At 37.6% G+C, this 18557-nt stretch overlaps 2 protein-coding genes across 2 annotated transcripts; one reads left to right on the top strand and one right to left on the bottom strand.

Moving 5' to 3' along the window:
- The first annotated feature begins 1950 nt into the window (after positions 1 to 1950).
- Positions 1951 to 9015, top strand: LOC139148585 (uncharacterized). Its single transcript, XM_070720070.1, has 9 exons — positions 1951 to 1978; positions 2806 to 3036; positions 3266 to 3493; positions 4533 to 4766; positions 4993 to 5220; positions 6124 to 6354; positions 6579 to 6806; positions 7611 to 7841; positions 8066 to 9015. Exons 1-9 carry the CDS (start codon positions 1951 to 1953, stop codon positions 8305 to 8307), a joined length of 1881 nt encoding a protein of 626 aa, XP_070576171.1. The 3' UTR covers positions 8308 to 9015.
- A 2421-nt stretch (positions 9016 to 11436) lies between these two features.
- On the bottom strand, positions 11437 to 16581 carry LOC139148248 (cartilage matrix protein-like). The gene is made up of 7 exons (XM_070719586.1): positions 16529 to 16581; positions 16307 to 16434; positions 15126 to 15255; positions 14700 to 14887; positions 14316 to 14475; positions 13338 to 13505; positions 11437 to 12377 (listed from the first exon to the last, which is right to left on the bottom strand). The coding sequence occupies exons 2-7, from the start codon at positions 16421 to 16423 to the stop codon at positions 12223 to 12225; spliced, it is 918 nt and encodes a 305-aa protein (XP_070575687.1). The 5' UTR covers positions 16424 to 16434; positions 16529 to 16581; the 3' UTR covers positions 11437 to 12222.
- Between the last annotated feature and the right edge of the window lie 1976 nt (positions 16582 to 18557).

Genomic DNA, 18557 nt, shown 5'->3' with positions numbered 1-18557 from the left:
ATAATTTCATAACAATCAAAGTAATTTTTCATTGGATATTAGAAAAACTGGAATTTTCAACCCCTAAAATGGTTACCATGGAAACATGGGCAGTGAAATAGATATCATATTTGGTCTTTTCGACCCAAAATACCGCTATGGTGAAGTTTTCATGGAAATTGAACCTATTATTATTCGCATTATTATTTCTATATAATACTTATATTAATTATTGAGCGTTATCAGTTAGCCACAGCACTGCTGCGTCATCACAGCTACAAGTAGATATGACATGTTCATGTGTTTTATATCCGGAGACCTTTAAAAATAAGAGTCGTCAAATGCAAATACGGGGCCTGGGTATTTGAGAGTGTTGGAATTGGATTGTGCCTGGACAATAGGCATAACTAAGGTTTTTGGATTAGCTCTCACATTATGCCAGATCACTTCGTCGTAAATCGTGGTTACACTTATGCCATAAATGCACGTTCAATCACAGGCAGTTCAGCGACATTGGCGCTATTTTCATTTGGGATTTAGTAGTGTTTTTCATATATATATATATATATATATATATATATATATATATATATATATATATATATATATATATATATGTGTGTGTGTGTGTGTGTGTGTGTGTGTGTGTGTGTGTGTGTGTGTGTGTGTGTGTGTATATATATATATAAAAGAACTCACAGTTAAAAGTTATATGTTAACATATGACATTATGCTCGTTGGTTTTACAGTATTATTGGTAGTTGCATGTTGTTGTTGTTATTAATCCAGGAGTAACAGTTTTCAACTCTTTTTACACTTGTGTGCACCATTCCAGGACTTGTTTTACTCGTTTGTGTGATACTGACTTTTACAGTGGCATCGTATTTTACATCTCATATCCGGCCTGCAAACCGTCAGTATTGACCTTGAAATATATGGCGTGCAAAACATGGTGGCTTTTGGAAACGATCTTAGGCTCAGAATTCAACTTTTTTCATGACTATATCCGATTTTAAGTCGGCCGCGCCTGTACTGTTCCGATGGTATTTTACAGTTTGTTAGGCAGTCCACAGAGTGAATTTCAAGCTCGCCTTCAGCTTGATAGCTTTTCTAACGAGTCCGTACTCCATAGACTCAATAGCTGAATTCTAGTGACGAACATTTGAACTTAAAAGGGTAAACCTAGTAGGTCATCGAAATATCAAATACCATCGTCATTTATCGATTTCGAGATATCCACGCACAACAAGGTTACAGGTGCATGAATTAAGAAAGAATGATGTGAAAACCATTTGGAATTAGAATGTGCTATGACGACACTGTACACATGTACGCCGATTTATGTTTGGATACGATGGAATATGGAATGAATGTCCATTATGTCACGCTTTCATATGTTTCTAACGTTTTGCGAGAGTTTTGTAAGTCTATAGATGGATTGCAACACCAAACAATGTTAAATGAAGTACATGTGCCTGTCAATTGGTATTTCCAAGAGACGAATGTACTGTGACATGTGTGCTGTGTTGCAATCGTATACAAACCACTTGGTTTCAAGCTCACTACTTTGCTGTGGTTTTTCAAAAACCTGCATGTTTTTAAAGTGTAACCAAGATATAAGCATCAGAAATAAACGGTTCAATATATATATATATATATATATATATATATGTTAGTGTGTGTGTGTGTGTGTGTGTGTGTGTGTGTGTATGTAATGTATGTATGAATGTCTATTTGTGGCACCTTCTACTTCAATGTGGCCGTTTCGCGACTATTAAGAACGATTTCTTCAATGGTTTAAACCATTATTTTAATGCATATAAGTAAAGAATGATGATTAATCCTTCTCGAAAGAGAATGTGCTATTGTCGCTCTCGTAGTTAGGGGAATTACGAGTTGAGGTACCAGTCTGGATCGTAATGCTGTCAGTAACTGAAGGTGACACACGAAGATGTAAATTGTAATACAACCATGGCGATCGTATCGTTCACCGTCAAAGGTCTGATCTCTCGTGTCCCTAGTCTAAGTTCTCTACAAAGTTAAATACATCTCTAAATCTTACATAAGTACAATATTTATCACGTGGTAATTTTCCCGCCAGTCTTTGACAGTCACACCATGGAATATCCCGTACTCGATTGTTCTCATTGAAATCTTAACCAATAATTAATTAAACTATCACACTATCTCTTATCTGCTTCTCGTACGATCTGAGTCAATGACCTTCACACGCCTTGGCCACGGGAGGGACGCTACGAGGTAAAGTCTCTACAGGAAAGGGCGTTACTCTATGATCGCGATGAAAAATACATATGTGTCTGGATACGATGGAATATGGCAACAAAAGGCCATTCTCTTATGTTGTTTCATGTCTTAAACTTTTGAAAGAGTTAACTAGGTCTACATATGAATAACAACACCAAACAGTCGGAACTGGAGTACATGAGTAGATCAATTGGCTTTTCGAAGTGACGAATGTTCTGTTGCATGCGTGTTATGTTGCAGTAGCATACGCGCGATATGTTTCCACCTTACTACTTTGTAGTACATTTTTCAATCACCTGCATGTTATTAATATTTAACCACGTAACGAGAAGAGGAGATCAACGGCTAACGCAAGAAAACCAAACTAATCAAGTGGGGATTGCTAGTATCATTTACGATATTTCTTATAACTTCGAGAGGTATATTGCTCTTTATTTTAATGTGAGAGGACAAATTCGAAAGATGAGTAAAGATATTTTTTTCCTTTGCATTAAACCATAATCTCTATTTTGCTGTTATAATGTTATAATGCTATGCTAATAATCTTGATTTAAATACAAGCGTCCGATGGCAATCTTGCACTGGGTAAACCTGTGACTGGTCTGACGCTGGAACAAGGTACATTAGACACACTGCCGAACCTAGTCGATGGTAAAGCAGGCACATGTGCAGATTCGGGTCCACTGGTTAAGCAACCTTCTTTCCAGATTGATTTAGGGCGCCCACGTCGGATTAAGAGCGTTAAACTGGTCTTTCCCAGTGACTGCAAACAGACTCTGTCCAAGACGGGTTGTAAGTATTTTGTTAAATTAATATTAAAATCACGCTTGACAATATGAATATTGGCAAGTTTTACAGCGACTTCTGTATATTAGGTTTTTTTTCACATCTATATAAGTGTTAATAAACGTTAACACCAGACAATATCATTTCAAACGCACATTTGGTGTTACAGGCTTTAAACAATCGCATATTGTATATTGTATTAATTGGTGTGATTGTTACTGTCTTTCCTCTAAAGGTGGATATGACGCAACAGTTATCAAGATCAGCAATGACAAGGATGGTGGTGGTAATGATTGTGCTAAATGGGAGGCAAATGTATTTCAACCCAATGGAGAGATATCTGTGGAGTGTAAAGATGGTGTCATTAAAGGCCGATATGTAACTCTGACGAAAGAACAAACTCAATATCAACGAGCGATTTATCTTTGCGAGTTACAGGTCTATGGACGAGAGAGCGGAACATGTATGTAAAGATTTGTATATGCATGTATGAACACATGAACTCGTGCATAAACGTCTGCCTGCAGGCGTGTATGTATGTATGTATGTATGTATGTATGTATGTATGTATGTATGTATGTATGTATGTATGTATGTATGTATGTATGTATGTATGTATGTATGTATGTATGTATGTATGTATGATGTATGTATGTATGTATGTATGTATGTATGTAGGTATGTAGGTATGTATGCATGTATGCATGCATGCATGCATGTATGTATGTATGTATGTATGTATGTATGTATGTATGTATGTATGTATGTATGTATGTATGTATGTATGTATGTATGTATGTATGTATGTATGTATGTATGTATGTATGTATGTCTGTATGTCTGTCTGTCTGTCTGTCTGTCTGTATGTATGTATGTATGTATGTATGTGCGTATATTTGTCATATCTCACAGGCAAATTTTGCCATTTCTTGACTTTTCATTACGAATTCCTCAATTTTTGACTGTTTTTGAAACCATTACTGGGATGAATGTTGGAGTGCATGTTCTTCATTGTGTGTCTTGATACCACTGAACATGATATTGGGAGGCAACTCTCTTTTTGTGTCTTTAACCTTTTGGCAGAATTTTTTTAGTTTACAGATGGATTGCAAAGTGTCGGTCAATTAGTTTTTGGAAGTTACAAATGAACAGTTACATTCGTGGTCGTGCGTTGCAGTCTGAAACAGACCATATGCTCTCTAGCTCACTACTTCACTGTGTATTTATCAATTACCTTCATGTTATTGAATGTACAATGGCTTTCATAACTGAGATCATCAGCTTAAGCATACAATTTTTATCAAGTTTGGACAGCTAGAATGTCATCCAAGATAACGTTTCTCATTGATTTCGAGATGTACATAGCTCTATATTTTACCGTTAAAGGATAATTCTCGAAAGATGAGCAAATATGTTTTTCCTTTGCATAAAGGGTCATCTTTATTGTTGTTGTCAAAATGGTTGAATTTTATGCTTATAGACATCCTCTTCTATTTAAATAGCAGCGCCTGATGGGAATTTTGCACTCGGTAAACCTGTGACGGGTCTGACGCTGTTACAAGGTACATTGGACACACTGCCGAACCTAGTTGATGGTAAAGCAGGCACATGTGCAGATTCGGGTCCACTGGTGAAGCAACCTTCATTTCAGATTGATTTGGGGCGCCCACGTCGGATTAAGAGCGTTAAACTGGTCTTTCCCAGTGACTGCAAACAGACTCTGTCCAAGACGGGTTGTAAGTACTTTGTTAAATTAATATTAAAATCACGCTTGACAATAAACAGTGCCAAGCTGTACAGCGACTTCTGTATATGAAGGGTTTTTTTCACATCTATAAGTGCTAATAAACGTTAACACCAGACAATATCATTTCAAACGCACATTTGGTGTTACAGGCTTTAAACAATCGCATATTGTATATTGTATTAATTGGTGTGATTGTTACTGTCTTTCCTCTAAAGGTGGATATGACGCAACAGTTATCAAGATCAGCAATGACAAGGATGGTGGTGGTAATGTTTGTGCTAGATGGGATGCAAATGTATTTCAACCCAATGGAGAGATATCTGTGGAGTGTAAAGATGGTGTCATTAAAGGCCGATATGTAACTCTGACGAAAGAACAAACTCAATATCAACGAGCGATTTATCTTTGCGAGTTACAGGTCTATGGACGAGAGAGCGGAACATGTATGTAAAGATTTGTATATGCATGTATGAACACATGAACTCGTGCATAAACGTCTGCCTGCAGGCGTGTATGTATGTATGTATGTATGTATGTATGTATGTATGTATGTATGTATGTATGTATGTATGTATGTATGTATGTATGTATGTATGTATGTATGTATGTATGTATGTATGTATGTATGTATGTATGTATGTATGTATGTATGTATGTATGTATGTATGTCTGTATGTATGTATGTATGTATGTATGTCTGTATGTCTGTATGTATGTATGTATGTATGTATGTGCGTATATTTGTCATATCTCACAGGCAAATTGTGCCATTTCTTGACTGTTCATTACGAATTCCTCAATTTTGACAGTTTTTGAAACCATTACTGGGATGAATGTTGGAGTGCATGTTCTTCATTGTGTGTCTTGATACCACTGAACACGATATGGGAGGCAACTCTGTTTTTGTGTCTTTAACCTTTTGGCAGAATTCTTTAGTTTACAGATGGATTGCAATGTGTCGGTCAATTAGTTTTTGGAAGTTACAAATGAGCAGTTACATTCGTGGTCGTGCGTTGCAGTCTGAAACAGACCATATGCTCTCTAGCTCACTACTTCACTGTGTATTATCAATTAACTTCATGTCACTGAATGAACCCTGGCTTTCGCAACTGAGATCATCAGCTTAAGCATACAATTTTTATCAAGTTTGGACAGCTAGAATGTCATCCAAGATAACGTTTCTCATTAATTTCGAGATGTACATTGCTCTATATTTTACCGTTAAAGGATAATTCTCGAAAGATGAGCAAATATGTTTTTCCTTTGCATAAAGGCTCATCTTTATTGTTGTTGTCAAAATGGTTGAATTTTATGCTTATAGACATCCTCTTCTATTTGAATAGTAGCGCCTGATGGGAATTTTGCACTCGGTAAACCTGTGACGGGTTTGACGCTGTTACAAGGTACATTGGACACATTGCCGAACCTAGTCGATGGTAAAGCAGGCACATGTGCAGATTCGGGTCCACTGGTGAATCAACCTTCTTTCCAGATTGATTTAGGGCGCCCACGTCGGATTAAGAGCGTTAAACTGGTCTTTCCCAGTGACTGCAAACAGACTCTGTCCAAGACGGGTTGTAAGTATTTTGTTAAATTAATTAAAATCACTCTTGACAATATGAATATTGGCAAGTTGTACAGCGATTTCTGTATATGAGGTTTTTTTCACATCTATAAGTGTTAATAAACGTTAACACCAGACAATATCATTTCAAACGCACATTTGGTGTTACAGGCTTTAAACAATCGCATATTGTATATTGTATTAATTGGTGTGATTGTTACTGTCTTTCCTCTAAAGGTGGATATGACGCAACAGTTATCAAGATCAGCAATGACAAGGATGGTGGTGGTAATGTTTGTGCTAGATGGGATGCAAATGTATTTCAACCCAATGGAGAGATATCTGTGGAGTGTAAAGATGGTGTCATTAAAGGCCGATATGTAACTCTGACGAAAGAACAAACTCAATATCAACGAGCGATTTATCTTTGCGAGTTACAGGTCTATGGACGAGAGAGCGGAACATGTATGTAAAGATTTGTATATGCATGTATGAACACATGAACTCGTGCATAAACGTCTGCCTGCAGGCTGTATGTATGTATGTATGTATGTATGTATGTATGTATGTATGTATGTATGTATGTATGTATGTATGTATGTATGTATGTATGTATGTATGTATGTATGTATGTATCTATGTATGTATGTATGTATGTGCGTATATTTGTCATATCTCACAGGCAAATTGTGCCATTCTTGACTGTTCATTACGAATTCCTCAATTTGACAGTTTTTGAAACCATTACTGGGATGAATGTTGGAGTGTACACTATGATGACAATGTACACATGTTCTTCATTGTGTGTCTTGATACCACTGAACATGATATTGGGAGGCAACTCTCTTTTTGTGTCTTTAACCTTTTGGCAGAATTTTTTTTAGTTTACAGATGGATTGCAAAGTGTCGGTCAATTAGTTTTTGAAGTTACAAATGAACAGTTACATTCGTGGTCGTGCGTTGCAGTCTGAAACAGACCATATGCTCTCTAGCTCACTACTTCACTGTGTATTTATCAATTTCCTTTCATAACTGAGATCATCAGCTTAAGCATACAATTTTTATCAAGTTTGGACAGCTAGAATGTCATCCAAGATAACGTTTCTCATTAATTTCGAGATGTACATTGCTCTATATTTTACCGTTAAAGGATAATTCTCGAAAGATGAGCAAATATGTTTTTCCTTTGCATAAAGGCTCATCTTTATTGTTGTTGTCAAAATGGTTGAATTTTATGCTTATAGACATCCTCTTCTATTTAAATAGCAGCGCCTGATGGGAATTTTGCACTCGGTAAACCTGTGACGGGTCTGACGCTGTTACAAGGTACATTGGACACATTGCCGAACCTAGTCGATGGTAAAGCAGGCACATGTGCAGATTCGGGTCCACTGGTGAATCAACCTTCTTTCCAGATTGATTTAGGGCGCCCACGTCGGATTAAGAGCGTTAAACTGGTCTTTCCCAGTGACTGCAAACAAACTCTGTCCAAGACGGGTTGTAAGTATTTTGTTAAATTAATTAAAATCACTCTTGACAATAAACATTGCCAAGCTGTACAGTGATATCTGTATATTAAGGGTTTTGCTCACATCTATAAGTATAAATAAACGTTTACACTAGACAATATCATTTCAAACGCACATTTGGTGTTACAGGCTTTAAACAATCGTGTATTGTGTATTGTATTAATTGGAGTGATTGTTACTGTCTTTCCTCTAAAGGTGGATATGACGCAACAGTTATCAAGATCAGCAATGACAAGGATGGTGGTGGTAATATTTGTGCTAAATGGGAGGCAGATGTATTTCAACCCAATGGAGAGATATCTGTGGAGTGTAAAGATGGTGTCATTAAAGGCCGATATGTAACTCTGACGAAAGAACAAACTCAATATCAACGAGCGATTTATCTTTGCGAGTTACAGGTCTATGGACGCAGGAAATTATGTCTATCGGACCTTTGAAATTTAATTTCTTACCTGCCAAGGAACTACCATTTTTACGATATGTTTTGTTTACTGTGTAGTGTAGGCAAAGAACGTGCATTTATTTGAGTTGCTTTAAGGAATAACAGTTTTTAAGTTTTAGTTTTGTTTATCGGGAATTCCTTGTCATCGAATACTTCGAATCTCTACAACAGTAAGCATATAACATACATCTTTAAGGGAATATATATATTACCTTTGCTGAAGAAAGAAGGGCTTTTCCTTTGTATAATGACATGTTTTTTTGAAACATAACGGCTTTTCTATTGCCCTGTGCTTGTATGAGGTTTGGCGGCATATAAAGTACACAATGATGAGAATATCGTGAAATATAACAAAGCGATAGGAAACAAACAGCGAGCCTTCTGGGTTATGATAGAATAATGAGTATGTTTTTGCCAAGTCACATAACTATGTTCCTGTAGGTTTTATGACATCAGGGGTTATAAGGTATAACAATGTAGTTTTTGAACTACAGACTAAATTTACTCCTTCTGTAATGTTATGTCACATGTAAGGCACGTTCGGGTTAAGGTATTACCCACCAAATTGAAGGCGACGATCATTTTAATTATGTTTGTCCCTTTAGAACAATCAGACATGACTTTCACACCATATCTTTCGGAATCCCTGGGCACCCTTAATTTACTACAATAAATCATTACTCTCAAGTTCAAATTCAACCCTACACATCGTCGTCTGGTTCGTGATTGCAATGCACACATCCGAACAGCTAGCCAGAACCCTTTCCCTGGCAACTGAGAGAGAGAGAGAGAGAGAGAGAGAGAGAGAGAGAGAGAGAGAGAGAGAGAGAGGAGAGAGAGAGAGAGAGAGAGAGAGAGAGAGAGAGAGAGAGAGAGAGAGAGTGCAGTACTGTGTTTTCTTCCAATGGTTCTAGAGGTATCGAGTATCTATATAATGTCGGTTTGTGAAACAACGACAAAGACACGGGAAAAGTATTACTGATTGTGTCAGTGTAAAACTTTGTTATCTGTGACACTATAATTTCTTTCCGAATTTTGTTGCACATGCAAAATACAATTCCCAAATTTTGTCCAATGCCAACGGTTCGACGTTTCAACAAAGCCATCATGTGTATGGTCAGTTGTTATTCTTGAGAATTGAACGTTATTTAGTGGATTCGAGTTCATTGGTCAACAATAAAATTGCATACTATCGGGACTAGCGTGGACGAAAATTACAATTCTCCACGCTGTTGGAAATGCCGCCAACTCTTGTACAAATACCCCCATTACGGCGCTTGCAGTCTCGCAATGGGGTTCTATTATTATTTGTAAACGTATATTACAACAGAAAACAAAAAATTAATTGATGTCTGGAATGACCTTGACGCGTTTCATCGTCTGAACGTAGACGGATATATATATATATATATATATATATATATATATATATATATATATATATATATATATATATATATATATATAGTCAAAAGTAGTTAAACACTTAAATTCACTCGGATGGAAATAAAAGTAAAGTAACGTCATGCAAGTGCAAGCAATAGATCATTATGGGTTCTCTATGATTGTGTCATATGAATGATGAAGATATGACATCAGCAGGATTAGTTTATAACAATTAATATACAGCAAAGAAATAACATCATCAAAATCTCCTAGGTGTTCATCAGTTATTTACCAAGGCGACTGTTTCGGGGATTTGAAAACAATACAGTCAACTGCCTTGGCTCCCCAAGCAGTACTGATCAGGTACCACCACACCTTAAGTTATTCTGAGTCTTATGTTATATATGATGTCTTTCGGTGTTACATTGAATTTTTCAAACAGTTGAGGATGTCTTGACATAGCTTTATGAAACTGTCTGATAATTTTAGGTTGTTCCTCCATGAGCCTTGTACAGGCTGGCAACTCTTGGAAGAAAATCTTCTATTAGAAGTGTTGCGCGAGCAATGCGATATATATAGAATTCCAAGAAATAGAGTCAGTCCAACTGCAACTATTGAAGTCATCAGGAAGAAGCGGGAGTACAGCAAAGTCTTGACACAGTGTGGAGAAATGAAAGGCGTACTCGACCAAGTTCTTCAATCTTCAAACGATCTTTATTAATAAAACCGACGTTTCGGCAATACACAGATTGCCTTCCTCAGGGTAAAAACTAATAGATAAAAGCGGATAAAATAGAACGTGTCAAAGGAAGGTGGAACGACTACAGGAAAGTAAAATCATGATGACAAATCCTCACAAAGACTTAAAAAAGGCGATAAAAATACAGTACTCAGAATAAAAACACTGGAATGATGTAAAATACAGGAATAAAAATGAGAATATGAAAATCAACATAGGTAAAATGGAGAAGGGACTCTACTAACCTAGATCGTGTGAGGTCTGGATGGAAAATGAAATGTCATTGTCAAGGGAACCCTTATGTACATGTTGAAGAGACGGAGCAACGTGACCCCCTAACTGGAGAACAGAGAGCGGCGGGGGGGGGGGGGGGGGGGGGCTTACAGAAAAGTGGAAGAGAAATTACCCTTCTTTACGGTTGATACCAATGGGTGACATATATGGGTGATTGATATATATATATATATATATATATATATATATATATATATATATATATATATATATATATATGTGTGTGTGTGTAATCAAGTTCCTATTTTTGTAATCAGGTTTGATCTACGGATTATGTCATTGAATGCTCATTGGCTAATAGCGCCACAGCCCTGATTCTGATTGGGTAGAGTATCTTTACATGTTTACGAGTCAAAGGCTAGTATGTTTTCGGAACACTTCTCGCTCGAGCCTTTCACTACAATCGAGATGGGAAAGCACACTACAGAACGACCTAGTACGTGTTCATGAAAGACTCATCATATAGTTCGCTTTCGTCTGTGAAATCTTCCATGCCGAAAAGTCAATATTCGTGCTAAGAAGTGTAGCTTGCAGACGACTAATTTTTGTTTGGTTACAAAATAATAGTTGTTTACAAACAATAGTAGACATGGTTACGAGAGCTCATTAAAAGAGTTCTGCATAATATTGTTGATATTGCGCTGCAGTGCAAATTCAATGATGCGTGCGCGCTCCGGTGCAAGTGAAAAGTGGTACAGCAATGCGTTGTATTGGTAATCATCATATTTTATAATCTATAACACTGAAACACGAACATAAACTTGTTTTACAGAATAAGAGTCCGCTGTTTATTTTACAAGTTGAGAAGACAGTCATTTTGAGCAAACGGAGTTCCGCTCTGATGAAATTCCAACGAAAACTCCACTGATTAATCCAGAACCCAATGTTGCCCACGTGCTTGGTCTCTGCCCAACGAACAATGTATAGAATGATGTGGCAAACCATTGTATTGTACCAAAAATAAGCACTTCTGAATCCCTGCGGTCGCGTGACCGCTGTGTAGCTCTCACAATCATATTTCATTGAAAAGTAATATACAAATTATGGTCTAGTTATTTCAGTAGTATCATACTTTCCAAGCGAATAATTTGATGGCGTGAAAAAATTGGCATTGTTGACTAATGACAGAAGTGGTTTCCAACTCCGCACTTTCATCAAATTTGAGAACAAAAAGACCGACATAGCTTGACTCAGCAATCTACACTCGAGTACCATATCCCGTCACATGCACATTGATTGGGTTACATATTGTAGACCGTGTCATGGTTGCACGTCTTCGATTGAACAGCAAAGTTTATGGGTTCTTTATACAGCTGATAAATTCGCAGTCATATGTACGAATCAGAGTGGACTCGATGTACCTTGTCGTTGTCCCTGTCGACTGTACATTAAGATAGTTCTCATTGAATGCGTGATGCAGTCCATATCCGTTTCACCGGCAAGGTCTCACAATCTCTGCCTTAGGGCAAGGCTATATAGAATCATGGGTCTTCAGCTGAACATCGCATGCAAGAAACGCGCTCCTCTACCCAAAGACTTGAAACTCGAGTAGTAAAAGAGATGTTCAGGAATTGGTTCCGATACGATGCTCTTCAACTCATCCTCGTTGATGTTCTCTGTCACTCCTAGAGCGTAGATTTCCGTTCCTACCGGATAAAAAAATTAGCCAGTTCTTAGAATCCATTGATTCAATTATCCACTTTATGTTTTTAATGATGTCGATGAAAACTACCAAGCCATGTGCAAAAGAACTGTTACTGTTCTTAATGTTAGTCTGTCGATAAGCGTGTTCAACCAGGCTTCAGCATCGCATCATAAGCTTACTTTTAGCATTCCACTTAAATCGTAGCAAAAAGTGATTTGAAGGTCAGTAGCCGTAACTTTTGGTGAAATTCCCCCATTTGTTTGTTTTTAAGGTAGTTTATGCGACCCAAACTTTCCTCAGTTAAAGTTTAATCATTTCCTATCGAAATCAAGGACACAAATCGGGGGTCACCTTGCAAAGGTTGGTACAACAGAGACAAAGTATCCGATATTTACAGATTCTTTCGATTTTTTCACAAAAGTTAGCCGGTTAAAAACTTTATTTGCTCAATGAGCTTCAAAATGAGCCTCCACAAGTTGTAGACCAAGAAAGCATTGTAAAAGCTTGAAAGTCAGAATATCTGACCCTGAAACGCATAGCTGAAATACAACAACAGTACGTCTGTTGTTTCACTCCTCAAAAAATGTTGAGATGAGCTGCGCTAAGCTCGTCAACTCAGCAAGTACATGTGTCACCTGCATTGTTATTGTTGACAGGTGAATTCTGGTCCGGACTAGAATTCAAATTTAAACCATAACAGCGCATTTTACTTATATTGACGCTGCAACCTCTATAGTTTTTGTTTCAACATACCTGGGTGAGTAGAACAAGAAACGGCAGTTGACATGTAAAACAAAATCATGAGAAAAAATCATCCAAAGTTGCAGTTACCGTCCTTTTAATGCTGCATGCAACGAATATTTTTGTCCGAGATTGATATTATAATGTAATTTTATTTGTAACTCGCTTTCCTAAATTCAAAATTTCATTTTCCTTCCCTGTTATTCCCCTCAATGCTTACCGGCATCCTTGAGGGCGTTTGCAGCTCCAAGAATATCACCATGGCCATTTGACCGTCCATCGGTCACAAGGAACAAAACTTTGTGGGCATTCGAACGTGATCCGTGGTCTGCAGTAAATGCCTCCTCCCTTGCTTTGATCAATGCTTTCGTAGTGTATGTCAATCCAGCTAACGGGATAAAAACACAAATAAGTTTCCGTAAGTGATCTTTCGTTGATGAACACATCTCCTGTGTTGAACAGACACGTGACGCGTTCTGTTAATTTCTTGGATCAAGTGTTTTCCCTTTGTATCAACAATCACAAATTACAAAAGCAGAAATGGACAACAACCGTAATCGACCAATGATCTAACTCGTTTCGTTGTTGACATCTTTTTTCCTCTCGGTTGTCAGCAGATATCTGAGAGAAAATGACAGACTTCTAGGTCCGTCTGCGACAATTTTAAAACACAAACGCCTTCACACACATTTCGAGTTTTTATTCAGGCCGATTCTGGCCTCTCCTCCGAGCATTTTACAGTCATGAACTTCAACAGGTGAACCTGGTGAACCAATACATTTTCCTGCCCCAGGTTGCCATCATATTTGTACCTTCGCGATAATATTTGTGATGAAACGAAACTCGAAAATGAGTTAAAGTCATATCCTCACATTTTACCTGGCGAAATTTTGAACCAATCTGTTTCAACATTACAGGAGAAAAAATTGCATAACTGTGTAATTTGTGTTAGAGCAGCTACTGTGCGTCAAATTGATTTGCACTTTGAGAGTCGAAATGGCGGTCATAGGACGAGTTGCTAGCAATGTCAATTGACATGGAAAGATAATGCGGTTTCAAAGGCGTACCTACAATTTGTATCTATAATTTTCCGTACAAGTTGTAAAATCCGTGAGCACAAGCTATGATAAGGAGTGTTAAGATTGAATTGTCTCAATAAGGTCGGCCCACAGTGTAAAGCACGGAACAACTTATTTACCGTCGAAATTGATGTGTCCAACCAAGGCGCTGCATGTCTCCCTTGTGTTGCAAGCAGTGAAGTCAAACTCCAGATCCACTTTATCGTGACTTGAGAAAGAGATAGCAGCAACTCTAGTGTGGTCAGTTGCCATAGGAACCGGGAAGAGATTGATCAGCTCCTGTAGACGATTAACATGATTTTTGTTACCATATTGGCAACCTTGTCTCTCACTTGGAGCTGCTTTAAACTTGAAAAATTTCGTTTCGTACAGCGCTAGTGTTTAATTTGTCAACATACCAAATTTATGAGAAAAGTTCTATCGCTGGACAATATTTAGTAGTGCATAAAAATTTTCATAGGTAGAGCGTTGAAAGAGAATAACATCACTGATGCAAGACTTACCTGAATGTGGCCGATGAGAGTCGTAAAATGGTTCAATCCAACGCTACTGCTTTTGTCGATGACGAAGAGAAGATCTGCCGGTGGGGGCGCAACATTTCCCAACCTTCCTAACCATGCCGAGGGCGTGAATTTGCCAAGAAAGTTCTCTCCAATCGCGTTGGCTGTTTCAAAAGCACTCGGTCGAACGCCTTTATTTAGGAGAAATGGAACAGAAGATTTATTTGGCGAAATAGACTAGCTCGAACGTAAAAATATGTTATTGATATAAAACTATCAGAGTATTCATTTTTCACGAGGGCAAGTGCGTATATGGCAATTTCATGAATGTACAGACAGACAGACAGACAGACAGACAGACAGTCAAACGGTAAGAAGTTCAGACGGGTAGAGTCAAATCTGATCAAGATAGGAGAGATGATCACTTACATTTCTTTTCTGATTGTTGCAAATCATATGAACATTCTCTTCCTCTGCGTAGGATTTCACGAGTCCTTGTCATCGTGCTACAACCTGTGATTGACCTCGAACTTGAACTCCAAGTACTCCATTCACTCACCTATGGAAAGTTTCAATAGTAATCCTAAGCCATTATTGAAATAGTAGCTATACTGGGGTCCTGATGATAGACTGTAACATAGACGCTGCTAACAGAAAGCTAACAAACATTACAGAAAAAGAAAAGAAACATACAATATATATGTACGTAATAAATATATACATGCTAAATTTATAGATACAAATATTGTAGGTGTTGGCAAGTTTATACAAATATTTAAGAATAGAGTGTATGTGTCTTTCATGGTTTTTTCTCTCTGTCTCTCTCTCTCTCTCTCTCTTCTCTCTCTCTCTCTCTCTCTCTGTTGAATACAGTTTAAAATTCTACCAGTAAAGACAAGAAGTTACGTGTCTATATGTGTATTGATTTATAAGTTGATATTTGGTATTTGAAAGAAATCATACCCAATATCTGTCCAGGCTTTGCAATGAAAAAAGGTACTTCATACCCTGCCGTTTTATCCCTGCAAATATGATATACTGAACCTGTGGTACATTGCGACCAGTAAATATTCCAATTTATTCAGTCAAGTAGAAAACAGAAATTAAGCTAGTGATACATTTTTAAACGTTTACGTAGGAAGAGCGATTTGATCATCCTCGAAATTAAAGGGATTTTAACAGCAAGGAAATCATTAGAAATCAGTAAAAATCTTTGTGAGTACTGCAGCACTGTTCTACGGATTTCATAGCATTTTACAAAACCCGGATTACACCAGACTTTGTAAGGTATTATTCAATGAGGTTGGTGGGCCATTTGCATCATTCTCTATACAGGTCAGGCCAGCCCGTGATATCATTAACATACGTATTACAAAGTGTACCTTGTGTACCTAATACCCTTCTGTTTTAATACAAATTATTGATCGCATACGCTAAATCCTGATATAAAACCTATCCTAAATGTTGGCCAACGGAAAAAACCTGACTTTTATTGGTCAAACGTTGTCATGGTACTGTTGGTGGGAAAGTCATACATTTGAGCTCCGGTTCACTTCAAGCTCCAAATAAACCCACCAATAATGTTATAAGATCCGTTCGTTTAAACTTACCCGACACCGCTTCGATAGCCTGGGACGATTCCTTGCAGACGTTTTGGCTCGCACAGAACAGTTAGAATAGATAAGGACAAAAATAATGCAGGTAACAGAGGTAATAGTAAACTTCATGTTGTTAGCACCTGAAATATATTACATGACATTCTGTTTTACTTGACTGATCAAAATACAATGGTGTATGTCAGTTGTTCAGAAGAATGGAAAATTATCACTTACCAAATGTATGAAATGTGTCTATTAATCACCCTTTCACAGACTCACAATGTAACACACAACATAGAATCAACTTTGTTTTTATAGGAAATTTAGGCAATTCCTTGGAATAGCCTTGCAGATTGTATTCCACGAAACTCTTCCCTATTCTGGATAAGCTCCGGATGTCGACTTCCGCTGAGGCGCAGTGACAACTTCCGTATGTCAACAAGGACGCTCGTCTTTCCGAGAACTTGACCCCATGGAAGTCCTCAATATGTGTGGGCGTAACCGTGGAAAGTAACTGCCAACAGTTTAGCAAGTACATATCATGGCCTGTCTAATACCTGGCCTTGGTGCTTTAGCAATACCAGAGTGATCGTCGTGTTGGTGGAAGGGCTCTGTAAGCATGTCCTCCAGTACAAAAAGTATATATGCTGTACTAGAACTAAAAATCATCCACAGCTCCCCCTCAAAAAACCCCAAACCATACAAAACCCCCAAAACCATCAACCTCAACAACATGACTTTTTCTTGAGATCAAATAAAAATGTGCAGAAAAAGTAATCTGTGGGGTGAATAGTGATTTCACTGGGTATAATATCGTATTTCTCTCTTCAACTGTCCTCACTTTGCATGTACGTAAGTCGAGCCGTCTCCTTTTCTGGCCAAGAAGAGACGAACAAGTACGTACAGCAACGTAAGCCTTGGCCCCGGAACTTATTGCCACAACGTTACAGGCGAGAAGGACCGTAGTGCTGGTACATGGTGGTTGCACAATTTCGCTTGATCTGAGGCAATGGGTCGACTGGTCTATGTTCGTTTCAGCACGCTCTCTATGACTGCACAGCACTGATTCCAAAGAACCAAAAAATAAACTTGGAATTGGGCAACTTTAATAAATAAATAAATAAATAAATAAATAAATAAATAAATAAATAAATTAAAGCTGCAAGCAGCGTTGCCGGGGCCCAAGCGGTTATCATTGTTTTGAAGTTCTTCAACTGATCATAATATGTACAAAATTTGAGCTTTGTAAAATCTTTTGCATCTTGTTAAGAAGGAAATTGAACATAATTTGATAGTAACTATTGGTTTTCTAATAAACGTAAGTTTTACGCAAAATCAAATATGACAGCAGAACCGCTGATAGATCCAAATGTCTTTTGCAAGCATGGAAGAGATCACTCTAAGGATGACATGAGTAAAATTCAGCTCAATCGGTTGTTTAGGTTTGAAAAAGAACAATTTTGAAGATTAAAGTACGATTTCCACAAATCCAAGATGGCGGCCAAACCATGAATTAGATATGTGCATATTTAATGAGGTACCGGATACTGCACAATATGGTCTCCCATCATACCAAATATGAAGGATGTAGCCCTTGTGGTTACTGAGTTATGGACATATATGTATATTTGAGGTCAAAGGTTATCGAGGTCACATGACATTTTGTCAACAAATTTCTATCCCATACTTATCGCCATATACCAAAAATCAGACCTCTAGCTCTATTTGCTTGCCCAGAATTAGATATGTGCATATGTAATGAGGTGCATGATGTGACTTCATAAGGTCTCCAATCCTACCAAATATGAAGGGTGTAGCACTTGTGGTTACTGAATTATGGACATATATGATAATTGAGGTCAAAGGTCATTGAGGTCACGTGACATTTGTGAAAAAAAATGTATCCCATACTTATCCCCATATACCAAAAATCAGACCTCTAGCTCTATTGGCTTGCCCAGAATTAGATATGTGCATATTTAATGAGGTACCGGATATGGCACCATATGGTCTCCCATCATACCAAATATGAAGGGTGTAGCACTTGTGGTTACTTAGTTATGGACATATATGTATATTTGAGGTCAAAGGTCATCGAGGTCACATGACATTTTGTCAAAAAAATTATATTGCTAAGTTATGCCTGTATACCAAAAATCAGACCTCTAGCTCTATTGGCTTGCCCAGAATTAGATATGTGCATATTTAATGAGGTACAGGATATGGCACCATAAGGTCTCCCATCATTCTAAATATGAAGGAT

Source organism: Ptychodera flava, chromosome 13 (genome assembly GCF_041260155.1).
Source record: "Ptychodera flava strain L36383 chromosome 13, AS_Pfla_20210202, whole genome shotgun sequence".
In the NCBI taxonomy this organism is placed as follows: Eukaryota; Metazoa; Hemichordata; class Enteropneusta; family Ptychoderidae; genus Ptychodera; species Ptychodera flava.
This window is presented reverse-complemented; position numbering and strand designations above follow the sequence as displayed.